The sequence below is a fragment of the Cataglyphis hispanica genome, chromosome 13, assembly GCF_021464435.1.
Source record: "Cataglyphis hispanica isolate Lineage 1 chromosome 13, ULB_Chis1_1.0, whole genome shotgun sequence".
In the NCBI taxonomy this organism is placed as follows: Eukaryota; Metazoa; Arthropoda; class Insecta; order Hymenoptera; family Formicidae; genus Cataglyphis; species Cataglyphis hispanica.
The window spans coordinates 6,225,768-6,252,750 of NC_065966.1; the positions used below are offsets into that span (position 1 = coordinate 6,225,768).

Below are 26,983 nucleotides of genomic sequence, written 5' to 3' on the forward strand. Positions count from 1 at the left end.
TTATATTTTTGTCTATGTAGTAATGACACAATCAGACAAGGGAACAAGGATACTCATTAATAGCAAAAGAAAAATAAAAGGCAATAAAAATGGAATGGCCCTCAAATTAATGATCACACACAATAATACAAAAAGGAGAAAATTTTTATCCATTAGAACATTATTATCAAATTTATACAGGGTGTATATAATTATGCAAAAACTCAAAAATAAACTCAAGTTATATTTCGGCGTACACATATGACCGTGGTCAAAACAAAAGATCTGTATTAATTAATAGTTATTATTGCAACATAAAACATTAGATTTCTTGAGAAAATCCGAATTTTACTTTTGCTCGTAAAAATATGAAAATCATTTCATAAGTAATACTCAATGTAGTAACGCCGCGGACTGGATACTGCAATCCCAATGAAATTTTTGACGTTTTGAGTTGTAATGAAGAACTTAAGGAAGCGATATATGTGGCTTAAAAAACTTCTACAATGCGTGTCATTATGAATTGACGAGTGTTGAGAAATGGCCTCTGCAGATCCTTCAAATACTGTAACGCAAGATCAACGATCGTACATACTGAAACTTTACATAGTCAAAAATCAAACTTTCACTGTGTTTTGTGGTGATCAGTCAGTATTCCATATTTTGACGAACAATTTGAAAAGAAAAATTTCGGCCTGATATACGATATTTTTCTAAAAAATGCTGTATTTTTGAGGTTGGAAAAAAATGTTTCAAATAAAAGTTATGAAATTTTAGTGATTAAATATCAATCTTATAAGTGTGATTTTAAATAGCATTTTGTTAAGATCACTTTTAAGTAATATATTGGTAGTATTGAGTAATATTGCAACTTTCAAGCTTGATAATATTTTCTGAAAATATTTAAGAAAAAAATTTTATTACAGTGTTTTGAAAAGGTCTTAAGATAAATTACAAAAATATACAATCAAAAATGGAGATTTGCATTTAAAAAAACATAAAATCCTACAATTTTTGTATGGAATATCTTTTTTCGAAAAAGCGTATTTTTAGAAATTATAACGAGTTCTGATATTTATATATTGTATCTTATGGAAAAATACTATAGAATGAAAACACCTGTAGAAAAATATTAAACTTAGATATAGTATATTTAACGCCCAAAGTTGAATGTTAATATTAAAATTTAGATGTCAATCATCTAAGTTATTGAATATATTTTTTCATAAGGACTCCCATATAATTCAGGAATTGGCCATAGAAGTTTTCTGTGAATTAACATTTTTCATCAGAGATACAAAAATTACAATATTATAAATTCAAATAAATTAATCAAATATGTTAACCAAAAACGTTTTTTAATAAATATAAAAATACGTGGTCCTTTGCATAAAATATTGAGACTTTTTTTTATAAAATCCTTCTCCAAAATAGCTATTAGAATGGCTTCTCAATGGCCATATTTAGGTTTGATTTGGGTCAGTCATATGTTACACATAACTCGGTGTAAAGATTCATCTAGAGAAAGATATTCGTCATGTAAAAAATATATATAGGAGAAATTGCACAATCAATTATATGCATGAAAAGTTATTACAAAATAAATATTAAAATTAGAAAAAACACTATTTTATTCTAACATTACAATAAATAATACTGAAATATTAATTTAAAATTAAAAATGACATTCCTAAACATCATATTACATAACAGGTATTATATGAATATATGCAACAATGAAAAAATATTTAATATCGAATTCTGGAGATGATTGAAATAACTGGAGATTATCTTTTCGCCCGAAGATCTTGATCCAAAATCGAATTCTTGCTATATTGTAAAATTCTTGCTATATTGTAGAATTGTTACATACAACAATCATAAATTGATAATATATTCTCTATAATAAATAATATATTAAATAATGTACTCTTGTATAAAAAAATATATTTTAAAATTTTTCTTTTTTTATTAAAATCTGAAGATAAAAAATAGGATTGGAAGTTAGAACATTTTAAGAACAGAATTGCAATTTACAGAAATCATTATATTTTGTTTTTGATAATAACATATCTCTCAATAATATTATACATATAATGCGCAATAATTTACTAGCACTATGTAAATAATAACACAGAATCACTCTCTTATTATTTTATACAATTCGTGACAATTACATAAATGTGGTCAAATATCAAAATATTCGGCTTTTACGATATTTTTTCTTGACCGCGGAATTAATGCACTGAAAGTACAATAGAACAACAATGTGTCTTTATTCATCCTCGAATTCAGATTAAGTTGGTGGTAAGAATGATCGATTTGTAACTATAAATTGTAGTTATATATATTATTAGACATTATATAGATATCCTTGAAGAAATAAGAATTCGCAAAAAAAAATAAAATAAATTTGTATAACGTCAATAACAAAAGTTCTCATTTTACACTGTATCATTACGTTGCTCTCGATACGATATATTATTATACATCTGCCTTTTCTAATCTTCACTTATTTACCTCATTTATTTCAAATAAGTATACACTCACTTTGACAGACTTTAAATAGAAGCGAAAGAAAGAAATCTAATTTTTATTCTTTTGATCATTTCATCATGCATAGATACAACATGTATAAATATATATACTATATATATATTTATATATATGTACGTATTATGTATATATGTATGATGTATATATATATATACGTATAAAATTGTACATAAAATATTGTCCACAAGATAATTTAACAAAGACTAAAAATATCATTACATATAAATGATCCGTGTGTTTGTGTGTGTGTGCAAATCATTGGAAATCAAGGAATTTGTGCCATTAAAATCAATGTTTCATACAAGCGTCTTTTAAAAATGCGCATGCACAAAACATTTTCAAAATACAGAATGTTATAATTTTATATTAATTTTATTTCATATATATATAATATATATAATAATAAAAATAATATAATAATATTACACTAATATAATTACAAATAATTAATTTTATCCATTAAATTTTATTTTATTTCACTAGACTTTTTTCAATAATGTCCCTCGCGCCCTTGCGCGTCCTTCAGCCTTCAATAGCGAGCCGTAAAAGAAAGCGCGGAGAACGGTCATAATGCTCAATCTATTCGATTTTATCACAGGAGCTCGTCTCTGACCGCCATTCTCTCACATCACTTTGACACTTTGTTGCGAAGTAATACAATATATAATTATGTACTACGCAAACGATACGACAAGATAGCAGATAACAAACCCTTGGAAAAGAATATGATATAAGTCATATTTTTCTAAAAAAAAATCCAAAAAAATTTAATGTAAATCATGATATAAAATTATCATTTCAAAATTATCTTTTAAATATGCAAAAAAAATTACTTATATTTTATGTTTCATATCGAAGTTATTGGCAAATTTCATTTAATTTGACATTATATAATACTTTACATTTATTTACTAAATTAGAAAATTCAACAAATAAATTTAAAGTTTTGTGTCAAATAAAAATATTAATAAACAATAATCACCTTGTTTTGCTATATTCTGTGTGTTAACTTGTACCATTATTTCTTTCGATAGTTCATATAATGTTCAACAAACGCAAAATCGACAGATGTTCCACAATGTAATTTTGGGAAAGAACAAGTTTTTTTTTCTTTTTTTATAACTACATTTTCTACATCTTTCTACATAATTTTCTTCCTTTTTCCGCCCTATAAAGTTTGAAGCATATGTTTTATTTCAAACGCAGAAAGTATAAACGTCGCATTCTTATCACTTCTTATCTTCACTCTTTATTTACATCTTATATCGCAACAAACCACATCTTTTGTTTTTCTTCCATGCTATTAATTATAATGCGAATTAATGTTACAACGTTGCGGCTCGATTTCGCAATAACTTAGGACGTGTTCTCTTCGAAATTCAAATCATTATTATTAATTGTTATTTCTATTTAATTGTATCATTTTATTCCATAACATAGAGATCGTCTTCATCATCGACGAAACTGATTGATGAGAACACTGTTAATAAATCTCTCTATAATGTGAGCCAAATTAAATTCTCGTTTAGATTTATGGCATCGTTGCATTCCGTATGTTGTGTAATTCTCTTTTTTATTATTTTTAAACCAATAATATAATATATTAATAGATCGTTAGCGTTTCTATGTTAAATAACATAAAATGAAAATCGTATTTAGCACTAAACATGCTAAAATTTTTCATCTTGATGTGTAACACGTAGAGTCCTTTTCTAAAAATCTATACGAAACAACTTAAGGACAAGGATTCTGATATTTCGTGCTTCCTGTCACATATTCTGAACATGCGCTCATTCGCGATTTTGAATGAATCGTATAACAAACACTTAATAAATATTCGGTCCCGCTCATATACATACTTCGCTCGGATCGTTTTACGTATATCGGGATATATCAAACATTTCTACCGCACGTTTGTATACAGCAAAATCATTGCGATTGTCACTGCTCGAATTACATTGCTTTTGAATTATGCTTATCTAGCGATTATCGGCAATGAATGCAGGATTAATGATAATTGCAACATTCTGATCGATGATTTTATCTTTGACTTTATGATTTAATACTTATCAAACAATTCGCAGGCTCAAAACATCCAATAATGTCACAATATTATTAAATATTTGGATAAAAAGGATGAGAAAAGTGGAAAATTTCTAAAGTTGGCAGTAATATTTTTGTAAGATCAAATGATAGATTTTTAAATGTGTCTAAAAATCGTTGAAAAATATAATATAATCAGAATAATTATCTCTCCGTCGTAATAATATATCTATTCGCATTATTAATTATTTGCTTGTGTTTAAAAACTCGCGTTTCTCCAGTTGACAACAGAATTCTAATAAAATCAATAAATAAGATTTGTGGAAGGATTCGATCTTAGATTGAGATACATTATTCTCACAATAAGAGATACGTTATGCTGGCAATAAAAATCTGATATAATGTAGTACATTTAAAATTCGGAAAGAAATGTTTAAACGGTGGAACGCGATTGTTTTTGTAATAAGCACACTATACAATATGTAGCGTCATTATAATATATTCGGCGCTCACATAAATAAAAAAAAAGTCCGCGGAAATGCAAATCCTCTCGCATAGAAATATTTTCATTCGATACAAGTTCGGTAATTATGTCCATATTTCGAGAATTTTTCGAAACACGCAACAATGTTTTGCTCAGTCAAGAAACAGATTGGTAAAGGGAGATAAAATTGTCATGCTACTGTTTGAATCATTCAGCTCGAAACTATTAGTTCGAAACATTTGGACCACTATGCCAGTTTTATTTATCATCGTAATGATAGAATAAAAGCTGTTATAAGACAACATTTAGTAAAATTTGTTAATTCGCTAAATGCCTACAATGTTTCTGATCCAAACAGTAGGTAGCTGATAATTTTTTCTAATCTTTCTCTCCGTTTATGGAAAACGGACGAAAAGCTATGGCCACGAAAATTCGTATACTCCATGCTAGGTCAATTGGCTAACAATTTCAATACTCGCTAAATTGATTTCGATATATCTATTCGATTTAGCAAATATTGAAATTGAAGATCCAAAAATAGACCAAAGAATGCTCTGTTTGCAAAAATGTCCTCAACGATTTCTAGAAGCAAGAAGATTCGCGAGACATCACTATGCACAATTCAAGTTTATCAAGAGTACTTTTCCTTCTCCATCAATCTCGCGATTGAGATTGCGGTGCGCAATAGGATAATATTTACACTGGGCTAGGCTCAGAGTCGCAAAATCCACACGATCACAGGAAGTCGTTGAGGCAACCGCCGAACCACATCACTACAATCGGCACCAGATACGTTGTCAGCGCCCTAGACAGCGACATCTTCTGTCTACTGGCACCGTTGCTGTTGTCTACAGCAGTGGTTTGATTGTTATCCGCGCCCGTGCTGCTTGTACCTGTACCTTTGTGCGGCTCAATATCCACTCGCGGCGGCGTTTCGGCCTCGTGAACGACAGGCGGAGATGGCTGTTTTGGTGGTTCCGATTCCGATTCCACGTGCGGCGGTTCGTAACCAGATCCTTCCTTGAAACCGTCCTCGTCGTCAGTGAACGCACCATCGCCAGAACCGCTGCCGGAACCGTACCACGTTTCCTCTGTCAAGTCAATAAAGTTTACCATTGATAATATAACAGATAAAAAAGTATTATTTTTTAAACTATGTTATAGTATCTACAAATTCATTACAACATTCTATTACGATCACTACTTTATATAATTACCTGTATCGATCCAATCGACGTCTTGCCCATTGAACGCCAATCTCAATCTATTTGTGATGGTAGTAAGGGCGAAAATCTGATCCCTTACGATAGTCGGTCTTGGTCCCATACTGCGCACTTCGGGATTCATCATTTGAGTTTCGCCATCCGAGGACACTGGATATATATATCTGGAAAAATAACAATCTTGTATTTGTGGGAAAAGTGGGAAATATTGTACAATCATGTATCATACATATATATGTAATATTTTTATTTTTGTACATATGTATTTAAGATGTATATAAAGTGTAGAAAATTCATAATTAGTAATATTACAAATAAGAAAGTCTGCTATAATCGTGCGTTGCTAGTTGTAAAAAAATTTATTCTACGTATATGGAGTATTTCAAAAATGGAAATCAATTGGAAGATGATTGAGGACCCAAAAAACAAGAAAAAAAAAATTGGTGTAAACATAAGTCCGGAAAAGCATTGTTTCCTAGTTATCGCCATTTTTATGTTAAAATTTCAAGTTGTTTTCCTTTCGAATTTTTTTATCAAAATTGAATAAAAATTGCAGACTTTAACACTAACCAGAATAAAAAAAAACCATAATAAAAAAATATAAATAAAATAAAAATTAAATAAATAAATACAAAAAAGTAAATTTAAAAAAAAAATTAATAAATACAAAATCATTGCTCCCTTCAATTTTGATTAAAAAAAAATCAAAAGCAATTTGAAATTTCAATATAAAAATGGCTCGGAAACAACGCATTTTCTCCTTTATGTTCATATCAATATTTTTTCTTGTTTTTTTTGGGTCCTCAATCATCTTCCAAGCAATTGACTTCCACGTTCGAAACCCTATATATATATAATTTTGTTCACGCATACTTGTCTACGTGCGTGCCGTTCCAACATTCTTTCGTGTTGCTAGGCGGCACAACCAAACCCTCGTTGCATAGCCGATAAGGAAGATAGATCCAAAATTGTTTGAGATCGCGCACTCGCTGGCGTATCTCCTTCACCAGTTTATCTAGCATCGCAGCAGTGGAACTGCGATCTTCCGTTAATGTTTCCTGTTCAAAGTTTAGAGATTCTAGCTCCAACTCGCGATTGTCCCTGCGTCTGCGTCTACCTAGCATCGGCCGGCCACAACCAGTGAACACTCGTTGCGATACATCGTGACTGCTCTCCTGGAAATTCATGATTGCCTCGGAGATCTTTAGATTGATTGGACGAACCAACACCTCGATGTTGAACGGGCCGAGCAATCGATCAGCCACCTTGTCCACAGCCTCTGAATTTGAAATAGACAAATTAGAATTTGAGATTGCTTCGTTCACGGAATGTGAAGAAAAGTAGGACGTTTCTCGCACGTAATGTTTCTTCAGAAAAAAGTTTCTTTCAATCCTTTAGCTTTCATGAAACATTTAAAAATCTAAAGTGCTACTAATGTAAATATATTTTAATGTGTCACCTTTATAAATAAATATTTTATTTTATTGTGTTGATTTTATATAAATAATATTTTTTGCTCCGCAGAGAAAAACCTCGAGGATAAGCGAACACACATTGTGCGTACACACATTGCGATAATCCGTACCCTCTCGAGATATAATAGCCGATAGTTTAGGGAGGAGAGGGAAGAAAATCGAGGCTAAATCACTCACCGACAAAGTGATTCCATTCAATGTCGAGTGCCACGTGTTGTGCCAAGCAACCCTTCATCACATTGGCGCACATGTCGCCGCACGCCAGCACGTTGTCCGATATACCGCTGCAGGACGGACAGGCTGTCATCCTGGTCAGGGCAGCTGCGCAATCCGCTGATGGTTTCAGCTACAGACAACAAAGAATTGGTTTTAAATCTGCACGTGGTTGCGGTTGCAAGGTAATAGCATAAGAGCCGCAAGAAGCATTCAAAAAATTTAAAAATGGGACTGAATATGAAGAAAAAGGAATAAAGTATTTAAAGTAAATAATTTTACAGACTGTTCCACTTATCCACCCTTTTATTTTGAAAAGAGTGCTAGGAAGTTGGAATAAATGTTGGGGATTTCGATAACGGTAAGTGATACTAAACTTTTTTTCAAGCAAAAATTGTTTCTTTCTAAAAGTTCTATTCAACCATATTGGCCCATGTTGCCATTTAAAATTTTTTAATTGCTCTCGGTTTCCGATATTTAGGGGTTTTCCATGCAAGTACCATCATCAAAAACTTCACAGATAAAATAAATAAACCTTTTATGGTAAATATATTCGTCCCAACTTTCTAGCATCGTTTCTTTTCAAAATAAAAGAGGTGGATGGATGGCTTAAAACACTCTGTATATAAAATAAGACAGAGACATTATATCAAATAAATAAATAAATAAATTTATTTAATAATAAAATTATTTAAATAATTGCGAATTCGAGTTAAATCGACTCCTTGTCCGATCACCTTAATGTTGAAATTTCGTTAGATCTCTCACCGTTTGCATATTTTTCAGCACGTTCGCGGCGACCGTCAGAGCTTGGCTGAAAGCTCTCGTGGCGACGAAGGATCGTTTGATCTGCACGCCCAATTTCTGCGGCACGTCTCCGAATGGCCGCATCTCTTTCATGTGTTCACCCACGCACTCTAGATATTTATTGTCAAAGTTATACTGGCTGTTGAGCACGGTGAACATTTTTTGATAGAGAGTGTTGAAGAAATTGTCCATTGCTTCATCGAGATCCACCTGGAATGCACGAGTATTAATATATTAATTTTATATAATAATTTTAATCTTACGTATACACATATGTATATATTATTTTCTGTTGTTATTCTGTCATTGACTAATTTACCTTAGAGACAAAAAAATTTGATAAATTAATTTTTTTCAAATATCTCTTAAAGAAAGAAGTTGAATTAAGAAGAACTTGATAAACGATATTAAATCGTGTGTGTATTGAATTGTTTTTAATTTAATTATAAAGCTAACGTTGATAGATTTATTAGAAGATAGAAATAAAAGTACAATTTTCTCACAATGAAGAAAATATACATACAACTTTGAGAAGTTCTAAATATTGTACATAAAATATAATTGTTGTACAAATAAAATTGTTCTCTCAATTTACATAAATAAATTTGATCCCGATACATATAATCGTCATCACGCTGTATTACTCAGAAATCATCAATGATAATTCGATTATTCAGAGAACGACTTGCGCTTTTTTCCTTTACTTCAGCATTCAATTCTCGTAGCCTCAAGCAAATTTAGCTGTATTCCATAACTTGGATTAATCGGAAGTCGACAACCGAGACGCCAAACCGGTTCAATGGAATATTAATGACATTCTAGCAATTATTTGTGAAATTAGAATACAAGAATCCACTAATTTTGTAAGAACTCGATTTTGCCGCTGTGATATTATATATCGCGAATAAGAGGAAGAAGAAAGAAAAGCGAAAAGACAAATCAATATATTTAATTCGCGGATATTCTTGTATCAAATCATTCTTTTAACATTGATATGGCGAGGATTGATGTTTTAACTGTACAATAACAGCAAAAAGCTGTCAAAATAAAAAAAAATATTTTTTATGTTTACAGAATTCAATAAAAAGAAATACAAGAATATTAATCATTCTCTTTTCCTATTCGAAAAAAGTTACTTTTGAGCTGTACTTTATTATCGTTTAATAATTGTATAATATACTTTGTGCAAAATTTCGGACGACACGCATATAAAGAAAATTGATTAGATAAAAAAAATTAATTTCAACTCTAAGAAATCTATGAAAAATTGATTTCGAAATTCTGTTGGTCAAGAGTTATATGTATGTCTCGCGTAGGACACTCGTGAATTAAGAACGATAGATTAATATTTATGATAAATTTATTAGCGATACTTGGCTCCATCATATTCTCAACGCAGCAAGCTCGTAAAATTGCAATAAATTGCAATTGTGGAAGATCTTCAATAGTAGTAGGTAGATATGTAGATACAAAAATATCTCTCTCTCTCTATATTTACTTATAAAAAGGATGTGTAACGGGACTCTTCAAAGGTCCAATAGTAGAATATTTTCACCTTGGCTGATGGTCCATTTAAAGACAACAATGGACAAAGGATTTCATTAAACTCGCCTTCGTATGCAAATCCACCTCAATTTTCGACAACACATGCAAAACATAGACAAGAGGTTGCTTGCGTAGCGATTCCAATAGAAACTTCCAAGCTCGTAAAAGATGGAATAAAGGTCTATGCGCATATATCCAAGAAATCATTACCGCTTTTCCAGATTGCACGAAACATTGTACCGCGAAGAATCTAATTATAAAAGAAATTGTCAATTAAAAAAAGAAAGTAAAACTGACCTTCAAAGACTCTTTCATGCTAACAGTCATAATGGAACTAATGCCATATGACATGCATCTCGAAGCCGTAAAAGGCTGTAGTTTAAAGCTTTTTTATTGTTCAAAACAGCAAAAATATTTCAGATGAATAGAGATAGGAAGAAAGAGAAAAACTTATATATATATATATATATATATATATATATATATATATATATAAAATTGTATCATTTAACAAAATTAAATTGTTTTTCATCGTACTTTTTTCGTAATTTTAAATAAATAATTTGAAATTTTTATAGATCTATCAAATTAGAAAATAATTAAAAGATATCAAAGCATACATACGACATTTACACAAAGATATTGTTTTAAATAAATGCTACATATTGCTATCACATAAATATGTACTTATATATAAATATATATTTTCAAATAAAATATATTGAATCCCTATACTCATTTCCTAACATCTTGTCTAATATCTCAAAAAGATTTCGTCGAATGTAATTGCGCGGAGCGGCATGTAATAAACTTTAAATTCTGAGACACGCCTTGATAGCTCTAGAAATTTTCTTCAAATGGCCCGGCATCTTATTTATTCGCGCTTAATACACTAAACGAAGGCGAAGAGTAAAGAAGGGCGGAAGATGGCGAGAAAATTAACGCGCGATTGCAATTTTCAGCGGTGCTACACGGCGGCACTGCGCGGCATCAAACGAGAAATAAATGAATTGCTTAACGTTAGAAAGACGAAGAATTCTACAAAACAAATTTTTTTTTAAATAAAAAAAGTTGTTCCGTTTAGAAATGTCAAACTTGATCTGAATATTGCAAAACGCAGACTAAACATATTGCAAAAACCGTTTTAAAGATGTATAATAGATACAAAAGTAGCAAAAAGTAGCTGAAATTCGATATTGACGAATATGTGTATTTCTTATGTAGTTTGCATGTAAAAAATTGCGTGGAATATTACAATTTAATTATAGCTACAGTGTAGACATGTATTTTTGACTGTTTGTTGCCTTATTACTGAAAATTTCCGAATTTTGTAAATCAAAATGATTAACTTTTAGCAATGACAATATGTCAAATTCAACTTCATAACACGAAATTTTATTTATAAAAATAAAAGAATTTACTCGCACTGAGTGGTTCAGAATATCAGAATAAAAATGAAAACAGTTAATAATCACAAAATATACAAGATTTTTAAGTATTTAATTGATAAATTTAATAATTTGTCATGTCTCTGAGGAGCGTGAAATATGACAACATTGTAATTTTTCATAAGTTGGCCAGATTGCGCACTCTATACAGGAGGCCTACTCGATTATAGCATGCATAGGTTAAAACTGCATGAAAGGCTGTCAATTTTAAATGGACAGCAATTGCATATCTTATATAAATCAAAATTTGCTATAAATTCGTTGCAGCTACTTCGCACTATTTCCGTTTCTCTCATTCCTCTCAGCTGAGTGCGATGTTGCCATATTTTCATAATGAATTTCGCGTCATATCGGATGATATGATCAATTTCATCGAATTATATTTAATATCTTGTTAACCAGTCAGTATTTGTTAAATATTATTTAATCAAATATTTCTTCTATATATAAACTACAACTTTTGCAAATTTTAGACCAATTCTGAATATTGTTTCCATTTGTTTTGGCCATTTGAATCAACGTGATCATACGTTTTCCATAAGATCACGGGTTAATTCGCTGCAAATTAAAATCCTCTAAAATAACTTTTAATCGCTTCAGTGAATCGGCTCAGGATTTTTTTATAAATTTCTGAACATGTAAGAACATTTTGTACAATTTTGGTTGAATTCCTAATATTTCAAAAATAGATACGAAACATCCTTAATATGAATTGATAAAAATCTGCGTATATACAGTGTCCCAGAGTTACCGTATTACCTACTAATGATAAATTTTTGAGATCATTTCAGCAAAAATATCGAGGCATCAATAATTTCCCTGTTATAAGCGATTCAAAAAGAAGAGCTTTTTGCAAACTAAACTTTACAGAAAATTAAAACTACATTCTTTAGTTAATTTCAGATGGAGTCTCTTTAATAGAGAGAATTTTAGTTTAAAGTTTAGTTACAAAGATATATGATATATGAAAAAATTATAAACTTGAAAAAAATGATCTATCTGGACATTTTCGATGAGGAAAAATCATCTCCAAATAATCTAATTGTAAAAGGATATGCCGTTAGATATTGAAGTGCAGATGGTGAAGTAATTTTGAGACACCTTATATATTATTATAATAATTTTATATATATATTCTATATACTATATATATATATATATATATATATATATATATATATATATAAAATTTTAGTAAATAATAAAATAATACTTTACAGTTATGTTCGTTTAACATCGTAAAATTCAAATGCTTTTAAAAAACACATGAAAGAAATAGAGATACTCACCGTTCCCTTCGCGTAGTAATTCTCCAGCTCGTTGAAAAAGTCTGTGAAGACATACGCGTTCTGTTCGTAGAGGATACCGTAAGTCTTCTTGAACATCTCATGAAAACCTCGTTTGCTGGCTGCCAATAGGTCCTTAAAAAAACCTACAAAAAGATATATATAACGTAATTCTGCTTTATATATATATATATATATATATATATATACACACACACGCAATTTATTAACAATTTTGAATATTTTAATGTTTTATAATTATTTATTTATTATATTTATAATTATGTAATATATATTTATTATATCACATATTAGATTGTCACTTCTTATTATAGTTTTAATATTATATATCAATAATTTATATTAATAAGTAAGAGTTTACGCGTGAAAATCTCAAAAAATGGTTTACCGCGATAAGTTTCTTTCCCGGCGTTTTGACGCCCTTCTCGACAGAAAGTCGCGGCCGAGCGCGAAATGGGAAATTAGTCGAGATTTCAGGGTGCGAGTCATCATGGGTGCGACGGCGATAAGGTGGTCGTATAGCGAATTAAAAGCTTGACGAACGGCAACTACTCATTTCTCTCTCTTTCTCAACATCCTTCTCGCTGTCAATTGCGTCTGTGCTTTTTGCAACACTCTTCTGATTGTGAGGCGACGGCGGGCATGGCGAACTCATGAGAGGGAGTTCGTCGCTAAAAGGAATTTTAATCACATTCCCCGCGGCTGAAGTGACGATAAGGAGGTTCGCTGGGGTGCGGATCGAGGGTGAAAAAACGCTATTTATCTTGCTCTCGATGTACTACACGCACTTTGTTCCTAAAGGGTTTTATGGCTTTTTCAGTCGCGAGACCGATTCAATAATGCTACCTCATTGACGTAATATTTTGATAACAATATGTAAATGTGATATTGAGATTATTATATATTATATATTATATATTAATCAATGTAAATGTAAGATTTAAAAAAATATCAATTCTTCAAATAAAATATAATTTAAACGAAACATACACCAACAAATTTAAAAGTGATAAGAATTTTTATCTGTATATACTGTAATTTTTATGTGTATATACAATTTTCAAAAATATATGTTAATATATTTAATTCGAGGATCAAGATAAATTGGATGTAGACAAGATGGAGTTTATTTCGAAAAATTAATATTTTTTAGTAAAGATTTGTGTGAGTGTTTTTATTCTATTAAAATATTTATCTGCCAGTCTTTTAAAAATTCTTTTAAATCAATTTCCATCAATACAAAGACCATCATATAATGCCAGTAATTATAGCGTGAAAATTAGGACACGTCCTGGCTTTCAAGCATCTTCAGGTGTCTAATGATCCCATTATCTCATTTAATAAAATTACCCAAAGATTTCTCACCGGTCTTTCATCTTTTCCACTGAACATTCCTTTCAAAGGTTCTTTGAGTCACCATCTAATCCAGTATCTGAGTACAAACTCATTTTAAAGTGGATCTTCCCTTTACATGCTATGTCATACTGATAAGATGTTTCATACATATATTTGAAATCGTTTCAGATCTCAAAATAATTCTTACTTTTTTCAATTTTAAATTTAAAAAAATATATATTTTATATATTAAAGGATATCGTATCATTTTTTATTATTTTTTTATTAATTTCATATATCGAAAAGTACTGTAACATTTATTATGTAAAAGAAATTTTTTTGTCTCGAAATTTGAAATTGTCTTCTTTTTATTTATTATAGCCAGATACAGTTGAGATATGTTTAAGAAATTCTTTTTCACAGAGTTCTTTTTTGATAATTTTATCCAAAGTTTTCTTGAATTTTATTATTCTTATGTAAGATATAGCATTATCAAAATTTACTTAAACAAGATTGCACTTTATAAAATACGACGTGTGTAAAAAAAAATATATCAAGAACGATATCAATTATTTAAGCGCACAAAATTTTGCTGTCCAATAATGTCTTCGAACAAGTTTTCTCTGCTTCTCGAAGTTATTTTGTTCTCGTTACGCAGCTGGCGCCTATGGCAATGGATAGTGTTTGAAACGGTTTCGGAGCAAAGAGGGAGGAGAGGGAAAGCTCGAATAATTACCGTTCTCGATACACAAGCACTCTGAGGACATTCAAGTATTGTGAGAATTGTTAACGCTACCTGTCACACTGATGCTAATTACAACGGTACAGTTGCGTTCAACATGTGACTATTAATTGCAGCGAAACAGACGGTGGATTAAATGCAGTTGCATTTGTAACGCAGCGCGTGAAGTTGCAGATATATATAGATAAATAGTTGCTCTTATCGTTATCATAACGTTTGAGAGTTACACGTGTCGATGCGACAGAAGAGAACGCGCCAAAGTCGATATAAATATTATTAAGAACACTTGTATACAGAGTGTCCTATAACTCGAAGTCCACACATTAAGGGCGTGTTATTGAAGTCATTTAGAAATCATTTTGAAATTGTTTAATAAACATATGTCTAATATATTTTTAATAAAGATATGTTTAATAAACATATGTCTAACATATTTTTAATAAACATATGTCCGTAAATGCTTCCTAAGAGAATTACAAGCATTGAAAGTTGATATAAATATTTGAAAAAAGAAAGACATTTAATTTAACTTGTTTATTTACAAATGTATTACAAATTCTGTTCAAAATTATCTCCTGCAGATTCAAAGTCTTGCCTTGCGTAAAGTTAGGTTAGATTAGGTTAGGTAAAAGTGATCTAACAGCTAGCTCTACCACGCCAGGAGAATCGCTTACTTTTTATTTATTTTTTTTTAATATAAATACCAGATTGACAGAAAATGTAAACAATATCAGCTTGACAGAAAATGTTTCAAACATTCATATCAACCTTCCATATGGTTCTGTTACAAAGCATTTGTGGACATATGTTTATTAAACAATTTCAACTTTGAATGATGACTTCAATAACACATCCTTAATGTATGGACCTCGAGTCATGAGATACTTTGTATATTAAAATATTATCTCTTACACAGAAGAAAATAGAAACACACTATAAATCAAACTGTGAATAAAATTAAGAAAAAAAAACAAATAATGATTTAGATGATATGAAAAATCGCGATACAAATACACATAGGTTTATACCGTTCCATTATCGAGTCGTGTACATTCGTAAATATCGTGCAAAGTCGAGCGTATCAAATTTCAGATATTCCAATTCCGATTTCGGAATCGAGGTGCTCTAGAAGATGTATGCAAATGCGAATATGCAGAAATACTTCGGGAATACTCGAAGCAAGAAGCAAGTATAGACGGAGAGAGGAAACGAATGCATGGAATAGCAGATATTCTGATGATCTCTCGTGCTATTTGCGTGACAGAATCTCTCTATAAATCGTCAAATAACAAATCAATAAGGACGCTTTTATTTGCGCGAGAGCTTTTATCCTCGACTGATATATCGGTAAAAGATATACAAGATAACCCAAAATTAAACCGACAAATTTCAGATGGTAACAAACACCAAAACAAGCCAATTTTATCAATAAATCGGTGTCCGCAAATGAGCTGTTTTGGCACTAGATAATCAAAGACCAACAGGGCAAAAATCTTTGAAAAAAATTTTTTTTTAAATTTATTAATATGGTTAAATATAGGTGTTTTTACCATAAAACATTTTTTGATATCTCGAATAATTTTCGAAATATAAAGAAAAGCAAAAAATCGCTCTATGATGAGTGATTTCATCCCCTAGAATCGTTTTTGGACGCAAATTTGGAAATTTCTACATTCAACCATTTAATCCCTCTCCCCCTACATGTATGTAAAGTTCCACCAAAATCAGAATTTTCAAGTTCGTGAAGTTCTCTTGTTAATCTTTGATTTTCTAATGTCAAAACAGCTCATTATAGGACGCAGGTTTATTGGCAAAATTGGTTTATTTTGATATATTGATTCTTTATAACCATCTGCAGTTTGTCGGTCTAATTCTGGGACACCTTGTATAAGAGATACTTGTTGCTTTTTTTCTCCATCCGTACGTGCATTTTTTGATGAATCTGTAATCGCTATGCCTTTGCAATAAAAGTTGTTTTCGATTTTCAATACTTGTTTTGCAATTTTTCATAAAATTTTTCTCAGAATAAATTTGTTTAAAATAAATTCGATATACTACATAATGCATGTGCCTATTATTTTCTCTCTTTATATGTTGACACAATCGAGCCGATACACGCTCTCGCGATAACACAGCCTGCATGCAGATGCCTCCTCGAGCGCACGCACAAGACAGCATCTGCATTTGTAAGAGTCCGCGCTCTGTGAATATGGTCCTCGTAAGGTTCTGGTCGATGTAGCCTGCGGTTCCTCTTTAATTAGAAAAAAAACCTCGCGAGCTCACTTGGAGCTCTCGGCTTGGAGAAGCGCGCCGTTCCGGCAAGAGGTCGTCAACATCCACTCTTGAGTTATCCCTTAAAATCTTGTTCCATCCCTCTGCTCATTCCTTCCGGTTCAATAAGCCTACTCCGAAAGACGAACGAAAGTTCGATCGTGGATATTGTAGATTTGAGCGTAGGTTAAAAAATTGGCGCCTTGAAGAGGTTTCGCCGAGGGTGACCCGTATGATGTCTCAGTGAAGTCCTGCGATTAAACTGCTCGCGAGGGTGACCAGCAAGAGTGGAAAGACACTTTCTATAGAAGTTTTACTTATTGATATATTTATGAGAAAATAAAATCGTGATTTGATATTTATATATATTTTTTTTTAATAGACACGTTTTGCATGTAATAACAACCTTCGTGTTTTTTTTCTGCAACAGTTTCTCGTAATTCTCAGTTTCTTCTTTTCTGTGTATATGAATCTATTTTGTGATCTCACGTCGTTCGTGCGAGAGAAGCATTATTGTCTTAACGTCTTATAAGTTAGCGGAACAAAATGAGCAGAACCAATTCTAATTAATTAATATTTTTATAAATAATTAATATTTTATTTAAATAATTATTTATTTATTTAATTAATTATTTATTTAAATAATTAATATTTTTATTTGTTGCTAAAAAGTTGCCAAAGAAAAAAATACTACTGTCTTTCGAAAGATTTTTCTTAATATAAAAAACGAAGAATTTCTTCCTTGCTTTTTGTTCTTCTAACTGATGGAAACTCAAATCTCTTACTACGAAATATTACTTTACTTCCGGATCCTCAATGTACGAGTACAACGCGTTACTTTTGAATAAGTGGATTAAAGGGATTTGAATAAGACGATTAAAAAGTTTCGTCTGTGTAACGCGAATAAAACTAACGAGATGGAAAGTGGAAGAATAGTTTATACGTTCAAGTTTCTATCGGGGACACGAGAAGGACTTGTTAATCGCGAATATTAAATGCAGAATTTAATTTTCTATCTTTATTATCGCAAAGATTTCTCAAGGCAATACAGCACACATCATCTCAACGAATATTATTATTTATTTCAATAATAATATTTCCCTGACATTCCCGAATATAATAATTTTCTTTAACATCCAACTCTGAATATTTTATGATTTCTTAAATTCTTTTGACATTAATGACAATAAATAACAAAGAAAAGCTTCGTCGTCTATCTTCTCTGTGCTCATTGATTCAATTTTTTGGAATTAAAAAAAAAAATAAATAAAAATAAAGAAAAGAAAAGATAAAAGAATTATATTCACTGATTGCGATGGTAGAATTGATATTTCGGGAGCTTTCCTTATCGACGAAATCGGAAAAAGGTGACGCTACTCACTGTGGAACCTGTTTCCCCGCGTTGCCACCACCGAATGCATTCTGTGAAGAGTCTCTTTGGTGGCCTTCTCGTGCTTGTCACGTGCTCGCGCCTGCAGTCTCAATTCCATGTCAGCTGAGCAGCACACTTCACCACCGCTTCTCGCACTACCGCATACTTTCAGTTCTTTCGCTGTAAAAAGAAGGGAACATGGATTAGTTTAACGCATCCTAACGAGACAGTATGTCGAGATAATTTAACATATTCGATAATACTATAATATGTATTTTAGATTTCTCTCTCTCTCTCTCTCTCTTTCTCTTTTTTACTTTGTCTTAATTTTATCGGTTTAAAAAAAATTTTAATTGATGTAATAAATATGAAACAATTGCTGCAGCGTAATAAATATAAAAGAATAATAAAATAATAAATTAGTATTATGATATATGAATAAAACGTTGAAATGACATTATTTTTTAACGACATATAAACAATTCGTTTTCCTTGCTGATTCGAAATTTAAAAAATGCCATTGTTAACCGAATATTAAAAGAAAGAACATTTTAGAAAGTGTGCGTAAAATTTTTATTTTTACATCCATGAGTCATTTTGGTTTCTCTATTATTAGTGGAAACATTTTCAAAATATGTACAGCGACTTGAATATACATACATATATATATATATATATATATATATATATATATATATATATATATATATGGGTACACCACACGCACACGCACACACACGCACGCACGCACGCACACACACACATATATATATATATATATATATATATATATATATATATATATAAAAGATAGTCTTAATATATGAATAAAAAAAAATTGTAATGTGTATGTCAATTCAGTTAATTTCTTATTAATAATAAATCACGTGAATAAATCGACGCGTTTATCGCAGAGAGAAAGCAATGAGAAGAATTAATGTAGTATATATTAAGACATTTAAAAAAATATATCATTGTCGAGTCAGAAATGGATGAGAATCGTCCTTGTAAGTGGAAATTCTAATTTGAAAAAAATTCTACAAAATATAGAAAATATCTAACAAGTTCGCCCTCCCTCTCTCTCTCTCTCTCTTTTCAATTTCGTAATTACAGTTTCCGGAACAGTCAAGAAACAGTTAACGCGCGTTTTTATCATTCAAATGATCCACATGATGAAAGAGAGGGCATCGCTTCTCGAGGGCATTAGAAAATGCTCTCGGCAAGGTAAATTCAGAGGCTGTTCATTAAAGCGCGTGTGAATGCAGCTCTTCACGCATCCCAGTTTGTAATCCCTCGCAACATCTCGCGAAATTTTTTAATTACCTGATTCATCGCCGCTTTAATCCTCTTAACCGACTGGTGGCTCAAAAAAGTCCAAAAATGTACAAGATAATAATTGAATAATAATGACATTAAATCTTTACGTTATTATCTGCGCTATCATTTCTAAGATAATCATCGATACACCATATGTAAATAAGTACGGCAAATAATATCGTCGTAATTTTATAAAACACTTTAGTTTAGGAAGAAATTAGCCTGATTAAAATCACGGCTCTAAATGACAACAATCAGCTGTTGTTAGAGCTGATGGGATCGCTAGAAATCATGTTTCGGGACGCGCGTAATTGAGTTAAGCTCCGTGATAAGACCAAACTCGAAAGTCGCACACACGCGATACAGATTATTCGTCGTTGCGTGTGATTTTCCCCATAAATATCGTGGATAAACCGATAAGGAATTGTGGGACTCCTTATAGAACTTGACTTGACTTTCCACGAGAATGCTTTGTCTTGATAAAGTCTAATCCATCTTAAAATAGCATACAATAAATGTTTGCGCATCTATAGGAAAGAATATTGTATTCGCATGCTACGTATTTTACGCAAACAATATAATTTGAGAAATAATAAATTAATTTTTTTAAGAAAAAATACGTAATTAATTGACTGCGTATACTGAAAGATTTTAGCAAGCAAAATATTATGTGGTAGTATATAAATATAATATATATATAAATGCACTCTATATGAATATAATTTATATAAATCACGAATTATTATTCGTGATTTATATAAATTATATTCATATAGAGTGCATTTAATGGTATAATACCGATTATTTTATTGCATGGTTTAACCTCTTATCAATGTTAGGTTAGGTTAGGTACCTAACCAATGTTGGTAATGGTGCGGAATGAATATCAATTAATTAATTTTAAGTGCAACGTAATTTAAAACATAATTGACAGTCAATTTTAAACGAGGTTTTATGTTCGATGACAGAAAAGCAATACGAAAGAACCGCGTCCCGATCGGGTTACTCCGTTGCTGAATCAAAATTGGATTACTTTTCTCGTTAACTCTTCGCATAGATGGAGAGAAGGGAAAGAAGAGAGAAAAGAACAACACTGGGCAATCCTGCGGAAATGAATCGGGATTACTTTTACAACGTGTCTCTCAAAGTTCCCAATGAGCGTAGCGCGGCTTTGTATTGGGAACGCAATGAGATAGAGGAAAGACGGCGGGTATAAAATTAGCTTAGACCGTGCGGTATTGGCGGATAAGCGATGTGGCTATAAAGACTGATAAAGGCGATCGAGGGTAACGGTCGGCGTTGAGTTCGACGAAATCGTCTGGATCGATAAGTACGCGGTTTGCCTTTGGAATGATATTGGAAAGACCGGCGATATTGAGAAGGCGATGGAGAGCGATTTACGATGTTACTCACGAATTCTTCTTTTTTTTTCTTTATTACAGCGAGAAGCTAAAAGCGCGCGTCATTTCATTTCATATTTTCTGAATGGATATCAAATTTGTTTTTAAAAAATTGCAATTGCTTTAATTATGTACAATTGTCACATTGGCTATCATTTGTTTAAAAAAAAAGTCATGATAAATCATATTTTGATAAAAAATGTACAGCCTCCCAAATGTATATGTAAAGTCTCTTAAGGCATATGTCATATGTTAAAACATTGAAAAAAATATGAGAATTTCGTATACTGTTCTACTATTTTTTTCTGAGTATCTGTGCAAATCCTGAATACAATTTTCTTAAAATTTGAAAATTATTTAAGTTTAAAGTTTGTATTAATTCTTATGGAAAATCGCGTACTGTAGCATTTATTGATAAAATTAATAAGAAAAAAACATTGCCAGAAATAAAAATTGTCACATATATTAACACAACTCTAATAAATATTTGTGCAAAACTTGATTTAGATTCACTTACTTGTTTCAAAATGTTTTATTAAAAATTGTAGCAAAATACTTATAGTAACCCAAAATCTTTCTGTAAATTATTCACTTTCTTGTTTTTGTTTCTTGCAATTGATTTCAGGGGGTATTCATGATCAAGAGTTTTTGTCATAAATTAGAAAGAAATATTAATTATAACTATTTTCTTTTAGAAAGACATTAAAAGCAATATTATTTTGTGATTCCTTAATTCGAATTTATTTATTTGATTTTTCAATAAATGTAAGAAACATATTCCTTTCTTAAATTTTAACAGCTTTTTGCTACAATTGTACAGCCAAAAAACATCCTTAACGTTTCTATGAGTTTTTCGAATCTTCGCGTCTTCCATCTCGGCAGCGAATAATCCTAACTCACAAATCTGATATTCCTTAATATCCCTTAATATCCTTAATTTCAGAGATTACGGCATCGGCGAATAAAGCTATGAGAGCTCGAGGAGCTTCGCGTCGCGGCTTTTACGTGCGCGATTAAGAGGCCTCGCAATATACAGACGCGATAAATCTCTCAACGCGACGCGACGCCGTCCGTCCTGTAGGGCCAGGGTGTTAAAAGGGCGCTGGAGGACAAGGTGACAGGAAGGGGGCGACGGCTGGTTCGAAGGCTGTTAAAAGCGACCCCGAAGAGCTCGCGTAAAAGCCCCGAGCAAGGCGTCGTTTGTTAGCGGCGTCGCGACGTCGGGATTATCGTCGCGACGTCGCCTTCGAGACGAGCAGTCGCAAATCGGCGATTGCGTTTTCTCGGTTGGAAATATTTGCAAATGCTACTTTATATTGATATTTCTATTGCCTCCGTGTATCTGATTAGATAATTATATTTTATTTACAGAGTGTCTATTTAAGTCTTGTAAAAAAAATTCCTAAAAATTTCCTGATCTTCCATTTTTATTCAAAATTCCAGGTAAAATATTAAAAAATTTTTTTTAACCGATTCCCTAAAATAACTTTTTTTTTGTATGCATTTCCTAATGTTTTTACTCATATAAGAGAAAAACACACAATACTTAAGTTTCAAGTGCTAGATTTATAAATGTACTGAAAAAATAAAAGAACTGAATAATTTTTATTAAGATAAACATTTTTAATTCGTATAACATTTTCATTTTTCAAAATTATTAAAAATTAAAATAAAAAATATGTATTACATGTATATCCAATATTTTGTTAAGACATTGAATATATAAATAGAGACGGCGGATTGCCTATACTGCTTACAATTACAGTATAAGAGCAAAATTAGATTAGAGAATTTTTTTTTTTAATTTTCCTGAGTCCCAAAATTCCATGAGAATTCCCTTATTTCACCAGGCAAAAAAAAATTCCCTGACAATTCCGTTTTTCATGTTTTTCCAAGGTTTAGATACGATCTAATTTTTTTATATATTTGTTATATAAAAAGTAGAGCAATAGATTTAGAGAAAATATTCTTTTCACATTCTTTTACATAAAATATTTTGTTTAAAAACTGGTCGACTCTCTCACTCTCTCTCTCTCTCTCTATACATACATACATATATATATATATATATATATATATATATATAAATGTTTGAAAATTAGCATAAAAGGCGAAATATGACAGATTTTACGTCAGCTGCTATGAGGTAAGTTTCTGTACTTATGTGTCACGGTGTATTTTGACGACTTTACTTTACTTGGCGGATTGCCGTGCTTCAGGCGCGAATTTTCAAACATTTATAACCAAAAAAGGAAGCCTCCACCGAAATTTTCTTATTCTTGATTTTCGTCTTATTTTATCATGTAGAATAATTCCTCAAATTTAGTCCCACTTGTTGCCGAGCACCCTGTATATAATAAGCATTTAGATCATACACGGAAAAATCGTGGAAATTGTCGACGTGATCCTGAGATTCTTAGTTCCATGCATTTGGTTATTATGATCCCCTTCGAGGAGCTAGGAGGATTGCTAAACTTAGATCAGTTTCAGGATCGATTATTCCAAGACTCGAGAACGTGTGCGATGCGCCCACGAATGCTGTTGCATCGCCATCGTTCATCGGACAGTCGGCTTAACGGCCGATTAACTACGGGTTAATTCGAGCGAGCGATCTGGCCGTTCTCTCTTGCTTTATTTATTCAGTTTTTATAAACGAAAGGTCAGCCTTTATGCTTTTCTCCGTTCCCGTTATCGATTAGCGAATTTTACAATCTACGCGATCATGCCCGATAGAGAATTAGAAAACATGCATAGCAATGGAAGGTCGAAAGGGCAAAGGTAGGTATTGGAGAATTTCATGAAAGAAACTATCAGAAAAGGAAACGCAATCTGAGAGTTTTTAAAGTGAACAAGAAATTTTGTTCATAAAGACTACGGAAAAAATTTAAATTAATAGAGGAGAGAGAGAGAGAGAGAGAGAGAGAGAGAGAGAGAGAGAGATTGCAGTTTTAATTAACGTTACAGTTCTTATTAAAAATAAGAAATAAAAATAAATGCGATAAAAGTAATTAAAAGTATAGCTAAATAATTAATAAAGCTTATGTATTCTATCTTTTGATCTTATGAACTCGACAGCTGTATGTAGCAACAATCGCGTATACAAGGTATTCTATAGCGATAAGAGATAAGAGTACAGACTGTACCATATAATAAGTACTTTTTATCTTTGACAAAATTTCTGCAAATATGCATTTTTTCGAAACATCTCATTTTTTAATATACTAATATAATATATTTTTGCTGGTTTTCAATTCTTTGTTCGGTTTTCAAATATAAAAATTTAGTAATTTCGTAATAATTAAATCTAATATCTATATTATACATATACATTAACTTTTGTTTACAAAAAGCACATTTTGCTGCCCTAAAGAAATTTGTTTCACGTGCTGATTGAAATAAAATTTCTTCAAAAGATTTATTTCATTATAAAAATTTTATTGGACTTAATTATAATAGTATTAGACTTAATTATAATAGAATTATCAAAATTTTTAGATAAAGTATAAAGAAACAGTAAACGTATCGTATTGGCATATTAAAAATAATAAATATCTATCCCGAAAATGCGCCATTCAATTCTAGAAATCTTGCTAAGAAAAAAATTCTTATTTTTTGAAAAAAATTAATGTAGAGCATCGATCCCTATCCACATAGAAAATCCTATATACAATCGATAATATATACTGTATCCATAAAAATCCCATGCAATTGGCTGCGCACGGAATCAAATCCAGCCCGTTTTGCAATTTTCTTGCGAAAAATTGTCGCATCTGCGTGTTCACTGCTGACGTTTTCCCACCGAAGAGTTGATTCTCAATCGAATCCCAAATCCTTTCCAACTTTGTGATAAAGGGTCATCTTTTTTGCACAATTGCAAACAACCCTCGCTTTTATACGTCACTCCGCTCCCTATTCGGGAATATCAAAAGGCAATCGTATATTTAATATCTGCGAGAATTAAAAAAATATTTTTCACATTTATATTTAAATTTTTCCATTTTTTCCATTTACTCTTTCAATTAATATCTAACAGATTTGGTACGCAAAACTAATTAAAATCTTTTTATTTAGAAAAAACTCTCTATTATATATTTATTATAATTTCGTTTTCAACAACGCTAATTATTTCTCTAATTTCTCACTTACTTGATACGTGGTTTCCCTCGTTTTTAACGATAAATATATATATACATTTTTGCAGCTTTAAATTTGATTTTCCGTTTTTATAGCGTTTGCAGAATGAATTATCGTCGGTGTAAATTTCACATCGCAACGCGAAATCAATCCGCGCATATACGCGTACAATCGAATTAATTATTCTCATCCCGTATGAAGAGCGCGTCGACTGGACGATTCGTCCAGTCGATTCGTTCGATTCCGTTAAATACCTCATTCGATGTTTTATGCTGAGGAGCCTATTGTGCGCTCGTAAACACTTGGAAAGAGCTATTCAAAATGTTGTCATTTTCAATATCGCAATTGCCACCTCGTTAAAAGTACTTACTTGTTGAAACAAGAAATTTAGAAATTTCTCCGGACGATGAATCAAAACGATGCATCACGACGATGCATCAATTGTTTTACGATCAGGCAAATATATGCTAACTCAAGATAACTCTGCTAATGGAATCAGAATATTGACGTGCCAATAAATATTTATAGGCGAGAGAAAGAGAGAAAGAGAAAAAGAGAGACAGATAAAGAGATAAAGAGAGGGAGGGAGGGAGGGAGGCTGCATGTTTGCCATACGATAATTGTCAATATCGAGATATCGGGTCTTGCGTGCGTTTTCCTGGCGCATACAAAACGCCACGGGAAATGAAGAAATTTCCATGGTAAGTGGATTCGCCCCAATGCGTCCCCTCCCCTCCCTCCCGCCTCGAAATCCGATCCTGCAATCCATTGGTTATTTCGTGTATTATCGTATCGGCATTCGTCGTCACTATGTCATGGGAAAAGCGAAACAAAATATACCGTTGATATTCGTAAGTACTCAGGAGAAAGGGAGAAGAAACACGAGAGCTTGTGTGTAGTGTTTTACAAAAAAAAAAAGGAAGGATTAATTTATCTCGACATGTATCGTAAAGAAAGATTGCGTGATTTCTTGCTTTTAACGTCATAATTTCAATAATAGCCACGGTGACTGTCCCAACGTGGCCCCGTGTCATCCTTTTTCCGAATATCTCCTCCGAGATAAAAGGGAAGGAGGAAAAAAAATGTGAACGCCAAGTGCATCGATAAGGATGACTAATTACGAACAAATCCCGCAGTGCGTAAATAAATTATGCCGCGCGCACACGTGGTGCACGCACGGGGGTCTCGAGACTTGTTTAATATCCCTAAGCGTTTCCCTCGCCTAATGAAAAAGAAAAAGAAGAAAAAGAAAACAAACAACTCATGTAGAGAGAGAAAGAGAGAGAGAGAGAGAGAGAGAGAGAGAGAGAGAGGGGAGAATCACGCAAATTA

The 26,983-nt window shown here is 31.7% G+C and overlaps 1 protein-coding gene across 1 annotated transcript in view; it reads right to left on the minus strand.

Annotated features, from left to right (window-relative positions):
• Nucleotides 1-2,683: 2,683 nt before the first annotated feature.
• Nucleotides 2,684-26,983, minus strand: part of LOC126854230 (glypican-6) — a 143,604-nt gene continuing 119,304 nt past the window's right edge. The window contains exons 2-8 of the mRNA XM_050600752.1: nt 18,810-18,980; nt 13,063-13,205; nt 8,742-8,990; nt 7,938-8,106; nt 7,159-7,564; nt 6,280-6,449; nt 2,684-6,153 (exon numbers count right to left, since the gene is read on the minus strand). Coding sequence (XP_050456709.1) covers nt 5,798-6,153; nt 6,280-6,449; nt 7,159-7,564; nt 7,938-8,106; nt 8,742-8,990; nt 13,063-13,205; nt 18,810-18,980 — 1,664 coding nt within the window. The 3' untranslated portion in view covers nt 2,684-5,797. The remainder of the gene's footprint in view (nt 6,154-6,279; nt 6,450-7,158; nt 7,565-7,937; nt 8,107-8,741; nt 8,991-13,062; nt 13,206-18,809; nt 18,981-26,983) is intronic.